Source organism: Nansenia antarctica, assembly GCF_963989245.1.
Source record: "Nansenia antarctica genome assembly, chromosome: 14".
Taxonomy (NCBI): Eukaryota; Metazoa; Chordata; class Actinopteri; order Argentiniformes; family Microstomatidae; genus Nansenia; species Nansenia antarctica.
In genome coordinates this window covers 21,521,292-21,536,620 of record NC_137684.1, presented here as the reverse complement: position 1 = coordinate 21,536,620, position 15,329 = coordinate 21,521,292, and the positions used below count along the sequence as shown (strand labels likewise).

The 15,329-nt window shown below is 43.6% G+C and overlaps 1 protein-coding gene across 1 annotated transcript; it reads right to left on the bottom strand.

The window, feature by feature from the left end:
• Positions 1 to 221: 221 nt before the first annotated feature.
• Positions 222 to 11,315, bottom strand: LOC308169971 (FYVE, RhoGEF and PH domain-containing protein 6-like; the record flags this gene model as incomplete). The annotated part of the gene is made up of 20 exons (XM_080544702.1): positions 222 to 387; positions 600 to 739; positions 899 to 1,027; positions 1,120 to 1,208; positions 1,496 to 1,601; positions 1,903 to 2,049; positions 2,507 to 2,609; positions 2,909 to 2,988; positions 3,084 to 3,167; positions 3,540 to 3,608; positions 3,737 to 3,808; positions 3,937 to 3,995; positions 4,181 to 4,231; positions 4,797 to 4,884; positions 5,137 to 5,293; positions 5,596 to 5,747; positions 7,577 to 7,607; positions 7,703 to 7,770; positions 8,036 to 8,171; positions 9,754 to 11,315. 20 exons carry the CDS (start codon positions 11,313 to 11,315, stop codon positions 351 to 353), a joined length of 3,360 nt encoding a protein of 1,119 aa, XP_080400828.1. The 3' UTR covers positions 222 to 350.
• Between the last annotated feature and the right edge of the window lie 4,014 nt (positions 11,316 to 15,329).

The window sequence follows — 15,329 nt, the reverse complement described above, 5'->3', positions numbered from 1 at the left end:
GTATTGATTTCTGTCATGCTCCTGTTGGTGCATCTGTAACAAAACTTTATACACAAGCCTCCAGGGCTAGACTCTCATGAACTGCTCTTAAAATTACAGTTTGTATAGTAACATTAGCACCAGTGCTCTATGGGCTATAAGGCCCAAAGGTAGCTTCATTGTAACATTAAAAAAATATATACATTTGTACTTAATTTTTGCTGAGACCTTCCAGATAAATGTTATCACTATATGTTAACCAAAGTATCGTCTTAACTTATTCACACATCCAGTATTGGGTGACAACAAGAACACACCCTCATTTCAGTGCTTGGGCACAGTACATAGTTTGCAGGCATCGAGAAAAATGGTCAGAGCACCATGGCTTCATTGAATGCATCTATCCATCTGTCGAAGAAAAAGAGGACATCACATTATGTATCACAAGGGTCATAGTCGTTGTTGTACAGTCATTATAGCAGCTCTCTATTTCAAGTATATCATTCAAGTGTTAAATTCTCAAAGGTAAAGTGAAGTATTTAACCTCTATTGTTCATAGAGTTCTATACCCCATTCCCCTACCCTAGCCTTATGAGGGATCAAATGAGTGACAACTGTACCTTTGGGCTGTTTGGATGTCGTCTGCCTTGAAAATGTAGTAGAACGTGTTTTTGTGATAGAGCTTGAACTGTAGCTTCTGGCTTGACTCCTCTTTCAACATGAAACCCAACAGGGGCTGGCTCTCCAAAGCTGCCACATTCTACAATGAAGCAGGACAGAAGATGTTTAAGTTTAATTAGTTCAACAATACTTTCTCATTTAATCACAAGTCACCCTGTAGCAGACATAGAACAATTTGATAACGCCATAGAATATCTTTGTCACGGCATTCAGCAAATTAAATGAACAGAAGACTTACCTCACTAGCAGCATATGTGTACAGGACCTTGTTCTTGATGACAAACCAGAGCCTCTTCCCCTGCTTCTTGTTACCCTTTGACCTCTGCAGGTAGCCACTCATAGAGGAGTTGACTGTGTTCGCTGTCACCTGAAATAAAACATGATCATTTGATAAGAGAACAGGTCTTCAGTAGTATAGACTTACGGTAGGTTCTGTTTAAACTAAAGAGTGCTGGTCACCTCCTTGAGGGCTGCAGGGATCCTCTTCGTCTTCCTTGGGAAAGCAAAGGAGGACTTTACCCCAGGGGAGAGTGTTGTGGTCTGCTCATCTGGAGAAGGGGAATGCAAAAACAATGTTAATGTGACAAATAATAAGACCATTATCCCAGATGGAGCCTATGCAGAAGGTCATTAAAATGTAATAGGTTTATAAGTAATATAATAATAATAATAATTATTATTATTATTATTATTATTATAAGTAATATAATTTTCGCTTTAAATACAGTACTTGCTTTTCTCTGTTGCCACACATGGGACCACATACAAAGTGTTGTATAATAAGTTAAATGATCAGGTCATATGTATGTGCGTGTGTGTTGGAGGAAAATCTTACTTCTCTCCTGCTGTAGTACAAGGATGCACTGATCACACACCCGGGCCAGCTGGTTCTTCAAGTACTCCAGACAGTGTTTGTTGGAAGAACATGACTGACACACCACCTAGCACAATGAACATACACACAAAATACATCTTCAGTGAGTTGAAAGGTGATAAACTCACTCCTCACGAGTTGAAATACCGCCATCGATTTGCTAGGTTTTTGATGGCGTAGCTGGGTTCCATCAGGTTTTTAGGAGACGGTGGTCACATGTGTTGGCGATACAGAGTTCATGAATACCTGAAACTCGTGTGGAGCAACTTCAAATGTGAGGACTGTTTGCAGCAACGAACATGACATCCATCACATGCTTTCTCGTCGAACCCCAGGATTTCCCCCCCACCTCAAAGATGCCCCCTCACCTTTCCACAGGCGCGGCAGTGGTGGCGCCTCCAGGTTAGCGTGAACTCACAGGTGCAGATCATACACATGGTGGCCCTGGGGTCAGGGATCCATATGGGGGCTTTGGAGCCCAGAGGAGCCCCGCTCTCATTGTCCCACGGCTCAGTCTGGACATGGGAAAAAACACAGCAGCACATGACTCAATAATCACAGGTAGATCATCATCAGTACAACTAATACATTTATCTTAAATCACATTAGTCAGATATTTCAGTAAATCAACTTCCAGACAAGCTTGACATTGTGTTTAAGTGTGGAATGCACTATGTGGAATGATTTGTGTGCTATGATTATTTAAGCTTAACCTAAGTTGTATGTACTGTGTACACCAGTTGTATGTACTGGGACAATCAGTTGTATGTCTTTTTATGAGATGTGTAATGTGTCGTATTGTCTGTGTTTACTGTGCAAGACAAATTCCCACTTGAGGGCAATAAAGTGTTCAATTCAAGTTCCAATGTATTTAAGGCCACTTGTTAACACTAATTAGCAAGGGTCATGGCCATTATTTAAAAAAAAAGAAAGAACAAAATGAATAATCGAGAATGAAAGGGGATTTTGTACCTCCTCCCGGGTCTTGCTGGATATGAAGCTGATCTTCTTTCTGGTGTAGTCACTGATGGCAGTGGAGATGGCCTCCAGCCATTCGTCTCGCTCTGAAGCACAACTACAGGAAGAGAAGAGGGCCAGAGGTGTAAGTCTACAACTGGAGACGACAGGAAATGTTTGTTAAATAATTGTATGCTGCAGGCAAAGTCAGTAATGTATGAAAACATGATTGTTTTCCTTTTCTTTTTTTCTTTTTTTTCCTTAGTTCAATTGGAGTTCAAAGACATAACACAGTACGCATGAAACGCAATATATACTTTTAAGCCATCTCAGATAATAATAATAATAAATAAGCACGAAACATACGAAAACACATTAAATGTATCATAACAAAAGAGTAATGTATCTGGTTCTTACCTGGCAGAGAGTATGAAGGAGCGTTCCACACTCTCAATATTCAGCTCGTTTTGATTGGCTTCTTGGCTGGGCTTGCTAACCTGCAATTATTTTCATTGTGAGAATATAAAATTGATTACAACTTGATTACAACAAAACAAATGTTCTGTGGGAGAAGGATAAAAAACAATGATACCTTCATCCCTGCCAGAGAGAGCATGTTGTTGAGTTTGTACTGGCCAGACTGGACAGGGGTGGTGTACAGCAACGTGTCGTTAAACTGGAAATAACACCATAGAGTTATTACTACTATCATTGTTTATTAGATTGAGACAGTTATTCCACTCTGAGAGGAAATAAAGGTTCCAATTCTAATCACATCACTCATAGCTAAACTCTCCAGCACTCTAAAGCCCAATGCACACGGCGTGCGAATTTGTCGCACGACAACATTCGATTCTCAATTCACACCACCGAAGTGAGAGGGTGTGAATGGAGAATCGAATGTTGTCATGCGATAAAATCGCATTGCACGCCGTGTGCATTGTCTCATTCAAAACAATGGAATCGAATTCGGCGGTGCGACAAAATCGGGGCAGTGTGCATTGGCCTTAAGGAAGGAGACAGAGGTGAGGTAGTGAAAGGTACTCACTAGGAAGAACATCCTGGGCTGCATGACCTTCCTGGACAGCTTCATCAGAATGCCCTCTTTTAAGAACACCTGAAACAGGTGACAGGTGAGCTCTCAAACAGTTAATAAAAAAACAACAGGAGAGGAGGAGGAGGTGGACAATATGTTACAGTAAGCATGTGAACAGTCACAGATGTGACGAGACTGCTGGTGCCTACCCTCCCAGGCTGGACGATCTCACGTTGGCCGTTCAGACTGCACTGCACCTGGATCAGCTTCTGGAAGTTATCCTGAGACAAGAGGGGACAGGCTTGAGCAATCCAATAACATGTATACTGTACTGCATTATATTACAATATCACACAATAACATTCAAGGAGTCTCGAATGTCTTTGAACTTGACGATGTTGGCTCTCACCCCCTGTTTCATGATGTCATTGGCATGGCTGGCTACCTCCTTCACTATGCCAAGTGCAGCTGCGAGAATAAAGAGTTAGATAAACAATGTTTTAGCGAATGGATTCATAACACAGATTCTGGTCTATGTGATCTGTGCTTTCGTTTCTAAAACATACAGTTACAGTACTTATTGAATGATCTTGTAAAAGAGAGATCTTTTACCATTCAATCATGTTTGCGTGTCTTAATCATATTTGTTTTACCTTGTGTGTCTTTGTAATCTGCCGATTCTGGGGGAAGGTTCCTCAGGTAGTCTGAAATTACACACCATGTTAGACACTGGGTAATTCAACTAGGGGCAATACATTGGTAGTACAATGGGGCATAAGTGCCTTCTATTATGTAGTAAATTCCTGAAATGTAATCTGACAGTGAAAAACCTGGATACAACAGCCAAAGGTGTTTGTGTAATGGAATTATACAAGAGTGCATTCTTGTCTGAGCTGTTTCGTCCATTAGGCTCCTGGGATGCTAAGATCGTTCATGGTAAAGCTTGTTATGTCACTAAATCAGATTTGCACTGCACATTGAAATCTTATTATGAGCCTTGCAGAACAGGTTAGGAATTCAAGACATGCGTACACCTTTCTGTCCAGTAGGTGGCAGCGAAAGACCATTTTACTACAGATCCTCAACCATTTGAATTTGGCTCTGACCCATAGTAAAAGGTGGGTGGGTGTTTTGAGTGGACTGGATTCTGATGTGATTTTCACCGTGTTGACTGGTTACTGTGTCTCTATTCAAGCTTACAATCTTGTTACTTTAACTATCTTGAAGTAAAAAAATCACAATCTATGGAATGAGCACACTTGTAACTACCTGTGAGCAGTAGCTGATACTGGGGGATCCTCTGCACAGGCTTCAGGAGGTAGTGCCTCAGAGCCAGGCTGGCACAGCGTGGACTAGCCTGAGAATGGACACACACTTTAGGACACACACATACTATAAAAAGGCACACAGACAAACGCCTATAGTATACACATGAGCAGCAAACACACACATACACATGTTTGCGCACACACACACAGCACGCGCGCACACACACACAGCACGCGCACACACACACACACACACACACACACACATTTATAAGAAACCAAAACACACCCTCAACAATAGACAATGATACACAAAAAACAGGTTGGCCCAGTCCCAGTACCTCAAATTCTCGCACCACTCCGGCAAACACTGGGTTCTTCTTGCTCTGCTCATCCAGCAGAGCCACATTCTTGTCAAACTCCCGAATGTATGTGGAGTACATCTTCAAATAGGGCCCTTTCTTTACAAAGATGTCCGCTAGGCGACCATGCTCGTCCCTAACCAACAAAGCAGAGGGCCAAACATTCAGATTTAAAACCATTGCAGTATTATTGAGTGAAAAAGTAGGTGACCGTCGTGGGTGGAATGAAATGTGGAAAAGTAGGTTTCTCATGGAATGCTGTGGTTTCATCAGGAATGATAGGTGCATGCATTTGACAGAGTCATGACAGTGATTTCCGAGTCATGACAGTGATTTCCGAGTCATGACAGTGATTTATGTACATGTAAAAATTATGCCATAGAGTGGTCCGAAAATTTGTATGGAAAACGGTGAAAGGGACGGAGATGGTTTTGGTACCATTGGGCCACCCTCTCCTCCAGCTCTCTGAGCAGGTCCTGGTTCAGCTCGTAGAGTTGGGGCAGGTAGTACAGGATCTGGTTCAGGACACGCTCCTCAACCACAGGCTTCCCACTCTGACCCGACGCCTTGGCCACTGCATCCCTGAAGTCCTGAAGGCAGAGAGATCAGGGACAGACAGACTCAGATAGAGAACACACAGACAGACAAGGTGACAAACACCTCCTAGTTCCTGATTTCGCAAGAAGCCATAAGTTCACATGAGTTCACCCAAAACATTTCCATCCATGTTAGTACAACTTAAGAGACTGAGAGGGAATAAGCTGTTCTTGACTTCTGACCCCCCCTATATCAAGCTGTCTTACATTAGGCACTTGTACGTTTCCAATTCCAGGAACCCCTAAACCCCAGTCCTAGCAACAAGAGAGCAGGAGAGCCCAGAGGCTGCCTGGGAAAAGCTGTTTCTGCTTCCCTTTTCTGATGATCCTGAGTTATTTTGTGCTTTATATGGGGCACAGGACAGAGAAACTGCGTACAGCCAATCTCCAGTGAGGAGGCCCCCTTTAGGGAGCTCCTGTGGTTTACATGAGAGAGCTCTCAGCTGACAGAGGTGAGGGAGGAGCTCAGCAGTAGCAGGACTTTGGACAAATATGGCCGAAATATAACATGCAAGAACACTAGGCTGATGGCACTATTATTATTATTTATTTATTTTTATTGGATGTTTACTATTTGATTTTTATTTGTCTCTCTCTCTGTATTACTGATATGACGGGGAAAATGTGTAGCCTAATTCTTGTCTATGTTGAAAATGTTTGTTTAAAAAAAAGAAAAAGAAAACATTTAAATGTATGTAATTAAGAGAGGGAGGGAGGGGGGGGTTATTTGATTTGCATGTTTAGAAAAGAAAAACACGAAAGAAAGAGTCATCTGTGATATTTGTGTATACTTCGTGTATATGTACTCTTTGAATAAAAACGTTGTTTAAAAAAAAAAGAACACTAGGCTACAACAATCATTGAACGGTAAAGCATTGAAAAGTATTCTTTTGTATTATGGTCCTTAAACAAATCCTGCCGGTAATGGTGATGGGATACAGGCAGACTCAAAGTTGTCATGTTTTTGGTCAGGTACTGTATGTGACTAGTCCGGGTTTTGTTGAATGAAATGTGAGAAGGACTGGATTCACAGGACTGAACAGTGGAGTGATATGACACATGTTTCCCCCAAACAGTGAGAAAACAACAATCATTCCATAAACAACTGTTGCTGATTATAGAACAGGCACAGAGTTAAAATGCACTAATGTGTCTGTCCGTAGTGTTACATCACTTCCTGTCTCTCCCCCACTCTGAGAGGCATCAGAGCTAATGACTCAGTCCCCCTCCACTTCCTCTCAACCGACTCTGGCTTTTAGATAAAGGAACTGTACACGGAGGGAGCCAAAGATAGTTGTGTTCCACATCAAAACCTTTGACAGATTTCAGCATCGGAGCAAACTTTAGACATCGCCTAATATCATCATTATCTTTTGGTAAGACGCTGAGAAGCATATGGGAGCAAAGCATAGTGTCCAAGGGTAGTTCTGTCATAATAACACCATAAGCGACTACACTGTACTAGACTTGTTAGACCCAGACAAATGTGTTTGTATTGTCAGATCACACGACCACTTTGAAGAAAAACCATGAGGAATGCAAGTCATGTGGATAAGAGTGAGGGGGGTGTACAGGCCAGAAACACAGTGTCTGTCTCACACGGGGTGTGTCTCAGTGGCTAGCCTAATCAAACACACATGCAGAGGCCTGCTGACCCACATACTGTACTGTACTTGAGTTCTCACTAGATCTAGAACACTACAGCACCACACAAACACTAAGCACTCATACTTCGCTGTCAACACATTGCTTGTCTCTGTGGAATCATTAATCAAACACTGCTCAAAGAGGGAGGATATACTGTACTGTACCAAGATACTTACAATATGTAGAAGCTTCAGGACGTCGACAAACCTAGAAATATGAGCAGAGGCATAGGTTAGGAGAGCTGTATGTAGGCGTTGAGTGACAGGACGTTACGTGTGAAAAGAGACCGGACGGACACTCACGCATTCTCCGAGCTCATGATCTCCCTGGCGATGTGGACCACCTTGCTCTTCTTGGGCCCACTGCCAGACTGATACAGGTAGACACACTTAGTCAGCCACTATGCATGGACATCTGATAACAAGTATTTACTGAGAGCATTCTGTACAACCTGGAGCAATCACTTTATGACATCCCTGACACAACCATAAACACATACGAATGCGTTTCTTCGGCTCTTGTTTACGGTCATGTAAATGTGACTGACTAGTAAGCAGTAAGCAGAGACCCCCAAATCTAAGATAGACAGCCTTCATTGCAGGATACAGGCAGAGATATATATGACAGTGCCTCACCTCAATCTCTCCTTGCGGCTCGGAGTCTCCTTTGCTAGAGGTAGAGCTGTCATCATCCTCCTCCTCCGAGCTGTGGACCATGTCCTCATCCAAGTGTCCATCACCCAGCTGTGCCACTTCCTCATCAATAGAGCTCCTATCAGGACAGGAAGATATAGTCAGTGAGAGGAAAACTGCTGGAGTATGGCCAAGCAGACACACACACAAACAGACACAAAGAAAAAACATGTACATGCACGCGTGCACGCACATACAAACACACACACACACACACACACACACACACACACACACACACAGACACACACAGACACACACACCTAAGGAATGTGTAGGCTATGTCAAAGACGGGAAGAGGGGAGGGGGGGTTGGTATAAAATGGCTGAGTACGCATATCTGTGTGGGGTATCTTTTTGGCAAAAGAAAAATCGCCAGTCCAGCAGTTTTCAAACATTTCCTGTAATGAGCCACGAAAAAGAATAAAGCAACAGAGGTCTGACCGACAAAGCAAGAATAATTCCTTTTAATCATCATTCACTCACTCATGACACACAAGTCCAAGTGCAAAAGTATCGCCTGGGGTCAGCAGAGCAGTTTGGCTGGATGCCACCGCCACCACCGCCAACCCAAACATTACAAAGGCCCGGTTCCAAACCGATCCCGCCCCATTCCTAGGCCCTTTTTAACTAATCCATATGGATCTAAAAGAACTGGACAGGTGTAAGGCTGTACAGAAATATCACGTAACCAACAGCAAATATACCATGTAACCAACAGCAGAAATACCATGTAACCAACAGCAAAAATACCATGTATCCAGACAAGGAGCTACTGTAATACAACTGTAAGGGGCAAGATATTGGTTTACAATTGGGGCATCGCGAAGTCGCTATGCTATGTAGTTAGCATCTCTTTCAAGCCCTCTTTCAGAGGAATGCTAGGACATGTTTACAGTTCTACTGTATGTCGGCTCTGTATTTGTGAGAGGCTGTGAGAGGCTGTGATAGGCTCAACCTCATGTATGCATGTGATCGGTGGACTGTCTGCAGCAGGGAGGCTGACACACTAAGCCGTTCAAGGCACAGAACACTGTTACACAAACTTTAATCCTAAGATTTACATTTTTCAAATGCCAAAAGAAGTTACTTTTTTACAGTCATCTGAATTCCTGACCCTCCTACACTAACCAGTATAACTAGCTGGTGTTTATGTTTCTGAGGGAGGGTTAACACACACACACACACACACACACACACACACACAACAGTTGCAGTAGACTGTAGATCAATAAGTAGACTGTAGATCAAAATAACAATGACTGGCAAGGACACGACATACCTACATGTGCCAGTCTACCTCACCAGACAGGAGATTACATACCACACATGCCTCTGCTCTTAGTATGAGCCATTACTCACAAAGCACTTTCAACAATGTTGTTTTTCAGGGTATAAAGAGGCTCGGGCAGCGTATATGATTTACTCCAAAAACCATCTGTGAGAGTTGTTGCCACCCTCCTTTGTTGGCATGAGGGAAATAACCTTTCAAGAATAACAACAGTTGCCAGTAAGTCATACCAGACAGTCATCACATCTCCTGAGGATATGACATGGCCGAGTGTGTGTGTGTGTGTGTGTGTGTGTGTGTGTGTGTGTGTGTGTGTGTGTGTGTGTGTGCGTGTGTGTGTGCGTGTGTGTGTCGGGTTTGAGTCACTCTACCTCTCTGTGCCACTGTGCTGCAGGTGGTGTTCAGTGTGTTTCTCCAGGGGCATGAATGGCTCCTGCTCCTCATAGATGTTGTCATCATCGTACATTGAGTTGTGCGAGGCTGGCTGGGCCAGCTGTGGACTCACTGCGCTCCCCACAGCAGGCAGGTTCATGTACTCCGGGATCTCCTCATACACAGGCATGTTCTCATAGTCCACAGCAGGCACTACCCCAGGATAGAACTCATCCCCATCCACGCTCTGCTCCACATTGGGGAGCTGGGGACAGGAGAACTTGCGCTCCTCACACCTCCTCGCGCCCAGACGCTCCTGGAAACAGACATCGTCTAGGTCCCCGTCCACACACTGCTCAGTCTCTTCTACCCTGCAGTCCAGAGACTGGCCTCCCTTGGCTAACAGTTTAGGCAGCTTTTTAACAGAGAGCTTGACGGCCAGAAGCTTCCGGAAGGAGCCCCTCTTCTGTCCCTCGGAGCGAATGAGGTCGGCCGAGGAGAAGGACTTGGCCTTCTTCTTCAGGAGGCTGGAGCGCGAAGGCTTGCTCGCCGTGTGATCTGTACTCGTCTTGCGGGATTTGTTTGAATATAGTGTCTGAAAGATCCTCCTTCCAGTCTTCTCCTCAGGAGGTACAGGAAGCTCTCTCATAGTCCTCTCTTTTAGAGCGGCGCCATCTTGGACTGCCATAGAAAGGCCATGTCCGACCTCACCATCTTTGGCCATTCCCTCCCCTGCCGCCTCTGACAGTTCCCGCTTCAGCACCACCAATGCTGCTGGGTAGCTGTGTCGCTGGGGCTTCGGAGGGGCCACCTTGGGAGCCCCATCTTCCTCTGAGTTGACGGTGAGGGGCGAGTGACTGTTGAGTACCAGCTGGTTGGGTAGACTGGTAGGGAGAGGACAACAAGCAAGGTCACTGTAGGCCCCCTCCTCTTCTTCCCTCCCTTCCACCTCCTCCTCGTCCACTGAACACTCCATTTTATAGATAGATTCATCCCATCCCAGCTCCTCCTCCTCTACATCCTGTGGGAGATGCTGAGGGGGCGTGGCCAGTACCCTCTTAGGTCCAGACAAAAAGGCTTTGTACTTGGGGGGAGGGGCAGGTGTAGGTGGGGGTGCGGGGCAGGTTTTTCTGGAGGACGAGGAATGCTCATCGCTTTTGCTGACGGGAGCGTTCTGGGAGTGAACAGGTGTGCTGACAGACAGAGATGGGCTGTTCTTCCTCTCCAATGACACCTTCACCTCCTTGACAGTCATTTCCATCCCCTTCCTTCCCTCCCTCTCCTCCCTCTCCTCTTCCAACGCTTCCTGCCTAGTCAAACCAGCCTTCCTGGGTTTCCGTGGTACAGGGACAGGGAAGGGCTTCCTAGGGACAGCTGGGACTGAGGTTGGGTGGTGGCGGGACTCTGTGGAGCAGACGGGCTCTTCCTCTGCCCCGCGCCCATTGGCTTTAGAGGAGGTGAGGATGTGACCATTGGCCTCATCGCTCTGGGTTCTCTGAGGGAGGGCACACTTGAAGTCAGGGCGTGTCATTACAATGTCTGGGTCAAGGTTCTGGTTCATTGTCTCTGTCAGTTTGTTACGTACAGCTGTATCTTCTGGGGGCTTATGTTTAGAGAGGTGGTTATTGGGGGACACAGCCTGTACACAAACATCTGGCAGAGGTCTAGTGTTGTTGACCACTTGGCACTTGATGTTATCCGTTTTATCCCCCCGGTTATCTGGTTTGGGGTGAAATCTAGGCTTTCTGGATTCCTCTGTTCTACATTTATGCAATGTTTTCAAGTCTTTCTCAATTTTGTCAATCACTTTATCTGCGGCGTTACTGTTCCCCATGCACAGACAGTTCTCCTGGCTACAAAGGCAGATAGGAATAATGTAATCCCAGTCAGGTTTTTTGTTCTCTTGTTGTATTCCATTTTTGGAGTTCAGAAGACCAATACTTCTTGAATGTCCATTCTCTTGCACACTGGTCTGATGCAAGGTCTTTGAAGAGAGTGGTTTGGACTCCACAGCAGTGGGGAGGCATGGTTTGGGCGCCAAGGCTGGTTTGACCCTTTTTGGTGTAGCAGGTGACAGCTGAGAGAGGCCATCTCTTTTAGAGGCTGAGGAGGGCAGTCCTGGCCTCTGTGTTTGGACAATATTTGGTTTAGGGGCCAACGGTGGCTTCTGGGTGCCTTGAGAGAGAGAGAGAGAGAGAGAGAGAGAGAGAGAGAGAGAGAGAGAGAGAGAGAGAGAGAGAGAGACAAAAACAAGGATTTAGACAGAAAGAAAGTGTGTCACCATCATTTACCAGCATCTGAGATGCATAACTCAAAGCAAAAGGTAGTACAGCTCTGAACAAAGACGTGCCACTTTTGGGAATAGGAATAAGTTGCGAAAGATGGAAATGACTTGAGAAGCTCTAAAAAGACAGACAGATGTCACCTTACTGAAGAAGAGAGCAGGTTAGCCCTCATGTGGAACTTTACAGGGGGTTAGAACAGAGGTGTTCTCCACAGACTGTGACTTTTAGGACCACAGATGGACAACAAATGGATGAAGTGGACTCTATGGCAATTGACACAGACTTGAGACAATGACAGCAGTAGCTCTTTCTTTTCCTTTTAATGTTTTTCTTTTGTTGTTTTTGTTGATGTTGAATTGTTGTATTATTGTTCTTATTGTTGAATAAAAAGAAAATTGCACAAAAAAAAGAACAGAGGTGTTCTTTGTGTCTCTTCTCTTCTGAGCCATAAATAGTAACATCTTTCTGTAGACTTGTAGAGTAACATCCCCAAGCACCACAACCACAACACCATGGGGGGTTGACAAATCACACTTCTATTGTTTGCTACACTTCTCAACAACACAGTCATCTTGTTAACGGCCCAGTCAACAACACAGGAGTGAGACAGATGGAGAGATTGGGAGGTTGAGCAGGCAGTGTGAAACTGTGAGGTCAGGCAGAATGGACAACTCAAGATCCAGTTCGCTGAAGGCAAACCTGCTACAACGCATGAGGAATTGCTGACAGGAACAGTGATAAGGGCATGGAAAGAGTTCAGAAGGGGAGGCATTTGTCTGTCCTTGAACAGATCTCAATCAAGCAAATCTTTCAACTTGTTATTTCCTAGACATTCAGTTGTCCAGTTTGCTTCTGCTCTGACTGTAAAAGGGCTCCTTGCCACTAACCCTTTTTGTAAACAACTGAGAGAAATGTAACCACTCTCTAATTCATAGACAGAGCTATGGCCACAAGGACTCACAATCCATGAGTTCCTATAGTTTTAACCATGGTTTGAAGCTATAACGTTTACAACGTTTACAATTTTACAATTTTTGTTTACAATTACATTGGTTCTGATTGGCTACGTTGATAAACTCCTGAAGTATTTATGTTATATTCTTCAAGAATCAACGGTCATTTACCATTAAGTTAAAAGTCCCAAAATTGCTGTACCAATCCCAGATCGCCCCTTTAATGTTACAGTAATGTAATTCCATACTGCTGTACAACAAACGAGGGTGTCTGATTGGAGGACCTCTAGACTGATTTTGGCTTTACACGATAACAGGTATTTTATTACTTCCATGTACTTTAAAGCACAATCAAATAAACAGAATCAAAATAACAGGTGTCATGAAACCAATCAATTTACAGAAATAAAAAGTCGACTTACCTGAGCTCATGGTGATTCCAAACCCAGGGTAATTTCTGCTCAAACGTTTTATTTTAACTCAAGTGGACCCGCCGGTGTTCTGCCTCGAGACGCATTGTTTGTCAACATGAATCAAAATAAATAAATACTCAATCTAGACTCTTCAGAGATGTAAGCGTTACTGTTTCAGTCTTGCGCTGGTTAGAGAGGCATTCAATGTGATCCACTTCGACGTGAGGAACACCGTCTGGGAGCTTTCTGGTCATTTACACAATCTCCACTAGGAGTCTCCTAGGTCCACAAATCAACATCTCAAGTGATTATTGTAAAAAGTACAATGTCATGAGATGCAATATTATTATGTAGGCTAATGTATGTTACAGTTAAATGTCTATTTTAATAAACTGTCAATAAGCTATGAGCCATTTTAGACTGACAACTCGTGAGCTTAGAATGATAAGGTTCTATCTCCGTTTAGGGTAGTTCAGAGATATTGAGTGTCAAAGTTTTTACATTCCATTATGTTTTATGAGATGGAACCGTTGTATTTGATGAATTACTAACTCAAAAATTGCAACATTTTAAAAATAACACCACACAGGCATTAATAAACACCTAATGGATCAGATTGATCAAAAACTCAATTTTGACAAAAATTGAGATAGAACCTTATAATTCTAACGTCACGAACTAGGAGCAGAATCATTAGAGAATGATTTTGATCGTACATAAAGGCAGTCATTACAGAAAGGTTTTGGTCACAAAACTAACTTTCATAGTAGAGTCTAAAAAACTATTTTGAGTTAATTACATAAATACATTTGTAAAACATACTGTAAGCCTTACTTATCTGAATTGCTTATGCAACATCACATGGTCAACACAATTTCCCCCTCATCATAGCTAAAAACAGCACAAGTGTATGAGTAGGGGGGAAAATGGAATGAGTGGGAGTTTATATCCCAACATTGACACTTTTGTGAGGAAGTAATGCTGTGAATAAAACCCATTACCAAACACATGTAGCAACTTTGTCACTACATCGGTCAATGAGTCACCCACTCAGCAAGTCTCTTTCCCAGCTGATATGATGATGAAACAAGAAAACAACAAATGATCATCTTTGATCTTTATTTGCAGAGAGACAAAACAAATTGAACACTGTTGTAATTGCCATTGAGATTTATTCCGGATAAATTGCATACATTCAGTATTTATAGATCAATAAGATGTCACACAGCAGTCATCAATGGTGTGATTGCTCTCTTATTATTTGGACGTGAAAATGTTTGCCTTAATGTTCTGCTTTGCTTAATAAACTCAAAACTCCTGTGCTCTGTTTGAACTGTGATTGTGTTTTTTTTCTTCTACATTTCCTCTACATTACAGTGGAGTACAAACAGTGATATTAAGTTTGTAATATGAAACTCTCCCAGCAGGTTGTCTCCAGTCAGTGAGACTGCTCTGACGAGGCTCTCTTTCTCTCTCTGGGGATGTTGCCGTGGTTTCTTGTCAACACAGTGGGGGCCCTGTCCCAGCGGCCGTGCTTTGGGCTCTGTTCAGTGTGTGAGTATGGGGAGTGTGGCTGCAGGAGTCTTTTTGGCCTTAAACACAGAGTCTTTCCTCAGTGTCAAGGATGTCACAGGTTCCTCAGAAAGTTTCCTGTTACACAAATGCATTTTCAATATGGGTTATAACACAATACCGGGTTAGTGTAAGAGGTACATCAGAATTTGTATTAACGATACTATATTTCGCTTCATACCTCTCACTGATTTGAGGCTTTTCCTTCTCCAGTAAGACAGTTGTTCTATGAGCGTCTCCTCCAACTGAGCTTTTCTGAAGGCCGGGTGAGTCCCCAGTCACTTTAGCACTGCCAGGTGAAGAGAGAGAGGGCTCTGGTTAGAGAGGGACTAAAGTTTCTCATTAGTCATGT